Raw genomic sequence first — 7,843 nt, forward strand, 5'->3', positions numbered from 1 at the left:
TTTTGAAAGTTTGAGGGTAAAAAAAAAAATTAAACGGTGTGTTTGAGCCAAACAAAACAAGTTTTCTGCCCAGATGTGTCCTTTGATCTACAATTTTCAGCCTCTGCCTTCAAGACTGTTGAGGGCTGATCTTTAGACTGCCCCTAGGAGACACCTTCTTAAACAGGTCCTGAGGACTGTGATGAAGAAATCCCAGGAGAGGAAAGCTGTTCTGTCTTCTGATGTCCTTTACACCATTGTGGACATCTTATCAAGGCAAGCAGTATGTGATCTTAATCATTACTTGTCCTTACTTCACATTTCTCATTATTTGGATACTTCCACCACTTTCCAAGAACATAAGAGTTTGCAACATCTACTGTAAGCTACTTCAGCAGCCGTCCAGGGTCATGTCTTTTTCTTTGTGGTTACTAAAACCTGGCCCACAAGAAAACCCATACCAGTTTTCTGGGTTAGGCTATAATATCTCCAAGGGGATTGTGAATCTTCTGGAAGACAGAGATACTCACCAAGACACACCACAGATTTGAAATGGGGTCAGTGCATTGTCAGTACATTTTAGCAATATGGAAAGGGGTCAGGTCTTCTTAATAATTTCAGATCTTTCCTAATTAATTAAGAAAAAGGAGGATGTTAATGGATTTTCCTTTAAAAGTAGGTTTTCTCTGGGTCTGTGTGGCTTCAAAGTTTAAATTTCTGCTTCTCTGTATAGGTAAAAAATGTGTACCTTTAATAAGTGCTAGAAGCACTGCCTTTATTTCAAAACAGTCTTGATTACAGAGCTGTCCCACATTGATAGAGAGTAGATACAAAGTCATCTTTACTTGGATTAACCAAGGAGAAGTCTTGTACCTTCTAAGAGGAATAGCTAAGAAGCAAATGTCTCCATTTGGAAAAGCTCAATAGGATCAGGATAGGGATCTCTGGAAAGGTGGGAGTAAACTCTACACAGGCACTACTCAGAATTCCCAGGCCAGCTGGCAGAACACAAGGACACCTAATATATTCACATATGGGATATTTCATGGACTATTATGCCATGGAAGTTACAATTTCAGCAGCTTGACAGTTTGTGTCAGTATTATGGGAACTTTGCTCCATTTCCATTTGGTTTCTTCAAAAGATGAATGGAATAAGTGCTTTCCGAGATTTGGGGTAGTCCTCAAACATCTTGAGGTAGTACCTTAAAAAGATGAGAAGGGAATAATTGTAAATGTCATGGAGCAGAGATAACAGTTGAGGTTTGCTATGCCCAAAATTCTTGCTACAAGTCAGCCTATAGTTATTCAAGTCCGGACTATTCCAGATGGTCATTTGGCCATCCCCTTTCTCCTTCCTGCAGCCCACCTCTTATAAATGTCGAAGCCTCTTATTTGGGGAAATAAAAAGTCATAGGCAGAGGGTAATGGTGGTGATTAAGTACAACATTATGCATGTGTCTAATGCCACTGAATTTTATACTAAAAAACAGTTAAAGTGGTCAATTATATGTTATATATATTTAGTCAAAATAAAAAGAAAATGAAAGATCCAGAATGAAGTACCCATCTGGATTCAGCTGGGAAACATAGAAACCAAAGACCCCAAAGGGGGTCATGAGCAAAGTTAACTCCAGAGAACTAGCAGTGGTCCCAGGAAAATATCTCTTCATAAGGCCTGAGAATGCCAACAAAACATGATTTTGTATTATGGGTTGAATTTTGTCCCCCTAAAAGATGAGTTAAAGTCCTAATCCCCAGTCCCTGAGAATGTAACCTTTTTGGAACTAGGATCATTTCAGATACACTTATTGAGCCTTGGTTATACTGGAGTGGGATGGGTCCTTAATCCACAATGAGCATGTCTTACAAGAAAGGGAAAAGAGACAAAGAGAGACACACAGGAGAAAAGGTTGTGTGAAAACAGAGGCAGAGATTTGAGCAATGCAGCCATGAATACCAAGGATTGCTGGCCACCACCAGAAGCTAGAAGAGGCAAGGGAAAATTCTTTCCTGGAGCCATCACAGAGAGCACGGGCCTGCCTGCACCTTGATTTCCAACTTCTAGCCTCCAGAACTATGATGGACTAAATTTATGTTGTTCTAAGCCTCCCAGGTTTGGGTAATTAGTTACAGCAGGCCGAGGAGACTAATGCCTCTTGTAAGAAGCCGTTCCCCTTAAGTTACCAGGTTGTCCTCTTAACTAATTGAAGCTGGCAGCCCTCAAGGCGTCATCGAGATGATACACCTGCTAAAGTTTCTTAGTTTGAACTGGGGACAAATATGTTACAAGTGGCTGATTGTCAGTGCTGTGACTTGGGAAGCCTGGTGATCTGCCTCTGCCTGTGTTGCCTATCCTTGAATACCTGGTTTTGCCTTACAAGCACCTGTACAAAGCCCATAGCCCCATAGAAAAAGTGCCCTTAGCCCCTCCTCTGGGCAGTCTGATGTGACAGGGTGAGGTTTCAAGTTGAATTTTGTTGTTGCACCAGCTGGAGATCTTTGGCAGAATTGCCCTCCCTCCCCTGTGGGTGGAGGTGTATAGTTCATGCTTCCCAAGGACCTTCCCAGTGCTGGGTGATGCGCCCTCCTCTCCCATTCCCTCTCTGCCTCTGGTGGGCAAGAGACCCAGCCTGAAGTGGTGAAACTGTGCTAACTGTCTTCCGAGCTAGGAACCCTCAGCTGCCCTCCCCTGGCCAGGGAAGAAGGTTGAGCAGCTGTTTCATTTATTTTCTGAATTCTGCTTAGAAAAAAAGAACCCATTCTTAGTCTAACCTTTAGAACTATGCAGTGAGTCACTAGCTAGATAAAACACAAAACACAAACAAAAGCTCCAGGGGTTCCCCGACCAAGACCATGCCTCCTTTGAATATCCTACTCTCCTTCTCTCTCTGTCTCCAGGGATCACAGGCTGTCTCTTTCCACAAAAGCCCTTTTAGGGAAAGGATCTGAAATTCACACTCAGGTTTAAAGCCTGACAACAATGAGAATGTTACCCTTTCTCTTCCAGCAATACTTTTAGTTAATTCTTACTAGACCTTCAGAGGGAAGATCTCTAAATGCCTGCGTTTCTGGGCATTTCCCAGCAGATGGGGCAGTCCTAAAATTCCACTAGGGGCAAATATTTCCCCCACCTTCCCAGGAGCCCAGAGGTTGCTTTAACCGTGGTTTGCAGTGTGTGAGAGTACAGGAGGGAGGGGAGTACCCAAATAAGCCCTGGCATTACCCAGATTCCAGGGAAAAGTATCATTCTGGAATTTCCAGGAATCTGTGATTACCTGAACCACTAAGCACCAAAAATAGCAGCCACACAGGCCCAAAGCTAGGGTTTTTCCCCAGTGGCTCTCTTTCCTGCTGTACCTCAGAAATATCTGTGACATTCTGGCCCTGGTCCCACCCATAGAACACACTTTGAGAAATGTGGCGGAAGTGAATGGAATTGAAGCATGGAATGAATTGAAGCATGACCTTCAAAATAAGTTACTTATTTTGCCTCTTGACTCTTTACCTGGAACTTACTGCCAAACACTACCCCTCACCAGGTTCACCTGCTAGGAGAGCACCAGGCCCAGTCAACTAGGTCTTGAGGGTCAAGGCACTTCTCTATGGACACTCTGGCTTCCTAGCTGTCGCCCTGGGTCCCTCTGACTATGTGGGCTTATTTCTGGTCTTAGAACAAAATTTGCTATTGCTAATTTCATCCAGCTAAGTTCTAACTTCAGTAAAGGCCCACAAAGTCAGGATATACCAATCCAAGGATTATATCAACCTTCCCTTTTAAAAATATCTTAGATTTCTAAATCTGACTCCATGTGCTAAAAACCTGTTTAGAGAGAAAAAGCTATAAGAATGCTGCTACCTTTATTGAAAAGTTTACCTGTGGTGGTGAAAAGCCCGCAGCCCAAGGAAACAAAATGTGAAAAATGCAAATGCAAGCGCTGGGAGGGACCATGTGGCCAGGGCATAGCCGATCCATTCAATGATCTCACCAAGGAAATTGGCTCCAGAAACATATGTAAACAAGCCACCTGCATGCAGAAGGATCAAAAATCAAGAATCAGAATGGAGAGTCATTGTGATATTAAACCCCTCTGTTTTGTTCCGAACACATAAAGGCAACCAGAACAAATGTGCGATCTTCTTGGGAGAAAAGGGAAAACAAAGTAACAGCATCCTGTTGTCCACAGTACATTCTGGAATTGCACTTTTATCTTCAGAAAGGCACTTATCCTTGTGAGGCCTCCCCTCCTAATTTTGGGTTAAGTGAATATGGTTCTTGACACACTTAGGAGTGTACACAAGTGGCAGGAAATACACAAGTACTACCCTTAGCTACTCGTTGGCTAAGCCTCGAATTGAAGGGGACAGCATTTGATGGTTATGCATGATTCAGCTTCATTTGCTAACCTAGAAAGGACTGACACCCTGTCCATAATGACCTTACCTGCTGCAACTAGGGTGTGGCCTATTCCCACCCTACTCAAACCTCCCACTGTCTCCCACCTTCATGATATTGTGATCTCACCCCTTTTTGAGGGCTCTTGTAGCTCTCCCAAGCTACTAGGTTTATATCAGAAGAGCTGCAGGTGGGACAGGGTGTGGATAGAAAGTCAACAGTAAGCCAGAAGCTAGTGTAGCATGTGGGGCCCTGCTGCCCCCACCCTCCTGCAGTTACTCCCAGCATGGCCCCTGGCATGAGCTCCAGGAAGAGTGGGAATCTGGGTGGCGAAGGATGCCTTACCTTGTGGAATCCTATAGGTGACTTCTCCAGGCTTCCTGAGCTGGCGCAATATATAGTCACTATGAATGTTGATTCCCATTCCCAAAATAAATAAGAAAACACCTTGGCAAAGAAGAGAGAGGGGAGAAGTCAAAAACAAAAGCTTTCAGATTTTGGTGTTTTTCTCACAAGCTGTTTTTTCCCTAAAAATGAAGGGAAGGAATTTGATTTCTAAATCTAAGAATAGTACTGAGATATGGCCAAAGAAAAATAGTGAGGAGAGCTGGTCCTGCATGGAGGAGCAGTTGTGCTTTTTCCTAGACCAAAAGGCTACAAGTCAACAGTGACAATGACGGGGACAGGTGAGAGGAGAGAGGAGCCAGTGCCACCATCATCCAACATTTAGGCAAATAAATGAATAAATGAATGAATGACAGCAAGCTCTGGGCTCATTCACAATCTATCTGTGGTTGGCCAACTCTACTACCAACTTCCACCCCTTCTCCTTTGTCATCCCCTCACTGTAGAAGCTGGAAAGTTGGAAGGTATCACATCACCTAATTCTACCAATAAAATGGAAAAGATAGTCTCTGAGGGCTTCCTTGGAAATCTTGCTTTTCTGATAAAGGAAGCAGATGAGATAGGCGCCTCTGCTTCCTCCTTCTTCCAGCCATGCTTGCCAGATGTAATGTCTTGAGCTTCCACCATCTTGAAACCAAGATGTGAGTAATGAGGGGACCACAGGTAAACATGCTGAGCATAACAGAGACAGAACAAAGCCTGAGTTCTCACTGGTGCTGGTAAGCAACCGCAGGCATGCAGAAGCCTCCTACCTTGTTATAGAAGAAATATTAATTCTGAATTGTTTCAGTCGCTGTTGGCTGGTTTTTTGTGACTCCTCACTGAGAGCGTTCCTGACTGATAACCCTGCTCCCAGGAAAGTAATGTGAGCCAGCCTGGAGGTGTTGTCAACTAATAAATTAACTTCTAACACCCCCCCCCATACACATACACATTCTGACATCAAAAGTGACGTACCACATACACCACTCACACCTTTATTTATTTCACTACATATCCCATGAGGACCTCCATGTGCACTATCCATCAGTACAGAAAGGGCCCTGGGCTGAGTATGGAGAGACAGGACCAGGAATGTGAGGTCCTACATCGTGGTGGGCATTATTATTACAGCCCAGAAACAATCCCACATAAAGACCCAATCCCACTTCTCAAGAAAGTACCTCTGTGCTGATCAAAATACATCAGGCAAAAAAGCAAAAACAGTTTAAAATAATCAGATCTACTCTCATACCTTCTTCGACAGGATATAAAACAATGATTTTCCACCTTGTCTCATCAAAACATCATTGGCCAGGGAAAAGGGGCATCTTGGGAAGGATGGAGGGAGGGGCTGGTGGAAGTGGGAACATACACAGCAGTGGAGAAAAGCAGGGATGTTGGACTCGCTGATGTGTGACCCCAAGCGAGTCACTTCACCTCTCTCAGCCTCAGTTTCCTCATCTATAAAATGTAGATCCTTACAATAAATATCTCATAAGGATGGTACAAAGATCATTCACGTATTCATTCATTCATTCATTCAGCTAATGTTCATGGAAGGCTTACTGCGGGCCAAGTGCTGTACTAAATACCGGAGACACGGTAGGGAGAGAAACAGCAAAGGTGTTGGTAGTCACGGAGCTTGCATTTTAGTGGAGGAACAGAGAAACAAATTGAAAAGAATTAAAAATTCAAACAAAAATCACATAATGATGAATGTAATACAGAAAATCAAAGTAGGGAAATTAAATAGAGAATAAAGTGAGGTGTAGGTGAGATCTCTCTACTTTAGATGAGGTGGCAAGGGGAAGTTTGTCTGAAGATTTGGCATTTTTTCCTGGGATTTGAATAACGAGAATGCAAAAATCTGAGAGAGTACAATCTGGTAGAGGGATGAGCTGCTATTACAAAGGCCCTGTGCACCTGAAGCTTGAGGATGGAAAAGGGTCGGGACGATGAGTAAAAAGTCACATCAAGCATTCTAGGCCTTGGAAGTCAGTGGTAGGTTTTAATCAGGGGAGAAATAGGATTTGATTTCTGTGTATTACTGCAAAAGGAATACATATGTTACACAGAATGGTAAATGCTAACTAGAAGAAATTAAAAAACCAAAGTGCCTATTTCTACCACCCAGTGATTATCATGAAATACATTAGCTCATATCCTTCCAGATTTTTATCTTATCTAATATCCAGGCCATATTATAATTTCCTCAGATGGCCCCCAAATGACTCTTACAAGGGGTTTGTGCAAACCAAGATCTGATACAGGGTCACAGCTGACATCTGGTCTTTATGTCTTTATGTTACCTTTGTGTGATTTTTTTTCAATTTTAGGGAACATTTCTTCAATTTAGGGTTTTTAAATTAAGTAAGGAAATTTCATTATTCAACGGACAAAACTATCTTAAAAGAAATGCTCTGCCTACCCACTGAACTCTCTTTACCCTGAGAAGGGAAACTTTTTGATTTCTTTTTTATAACACAAATATTGCCTTTCCCTGTTGCACACACACCATTTTCCTTCTATCCTATTTCTACATAGAAAATACTCATACTATATATGTTAGTAATACAAGCAGAGCACGCAGCCTACTTCATTTTTATTTAACCATATATGCTAGAGGCATCGCCATAGAAGCACACAGAGATCCTGCTTTTATTGTTGTTGTTACTTTCTTTCTTTGTTTTTGTGGTCACAGACTACTCTATTGTGTGCATGTACAGTATACATACAGCTGATCCTCCGATCGTGTGCGTTTTCAGATGTTCTCTATGACTGCTGTGTGAAGAACGGAAAAACAGAAAAAGAGATACAAAGTTCAGGTCAGAGCTTATTGCAGGACTGCTGGCAAGAGGTGATTGGACTAGGAAGTTAATGAAGTCAGGGAAAAGCGAGCCCAGTTGGCCACATGTTTTGGAGCTCGAGCCAGAAGTACTAAGCTAATGGATAGGGATGTGATGTGTGATTCTAAGAGGAAATCAGAGTAATCCCTACCATCCTATTTTTTTTTATTTGAGCCAAAATAGAGGACAAAAAATTGAGCCTTCCTGGACTTTAGCTCCTCTTACAAAAAAAAAAA

The 7,843-nt window shown here is 42.5% G+C and overlaps 1 protein-coding gene across 1 annotated transcript in view; it reads right to left on the reverse strand.

Moving 5' to 3' along the window:
* Positions 1-681: 681 nt before the first annotated feature.
* SRD5A2 (steroid 5 alpha-reductase 2) overlaps positions 682-7,843 on the reverse strand; it is a 55,914-nt gene continuing 48,752 nt past the window's right edge. The window contains exons 3-5 of the mRNA XM_003787509.3: positions 4,720-4,821; positions 3,856-4,006; positions 682-1,183 (exon numbers count right to left, since the gene is read on the reverse strand). Coding sequence (XP_003787557.1) covers positions 1,117-1,183; positions 3,856-4,006; positions 4,720-4,821 — 320 coding nt within the window. The 3' untranslated portion in view covers positions 682-1,116. The remainder of the gene's footprint in view (positions 1,184-3,855; positions 4,007-4,719; positions 4,822-7,843) is intronic.

The sequence above is a fragment of the Otolemur garnettii genome, unplaced genomic scaffold, assembly GCF_000181295.1.
Source record: "Otolemur garnettii isolate 467f Iridium unplaced genomic scaffold, OtoGar3 scaffold00022, whole genome shotgun sequence".
Classification (NCBI taxonomy): Eukaryota; Metazoa; Chordata; class Mammalia; order Primates; family Galagidae; genus Otolemur; species Otolemur garnettii.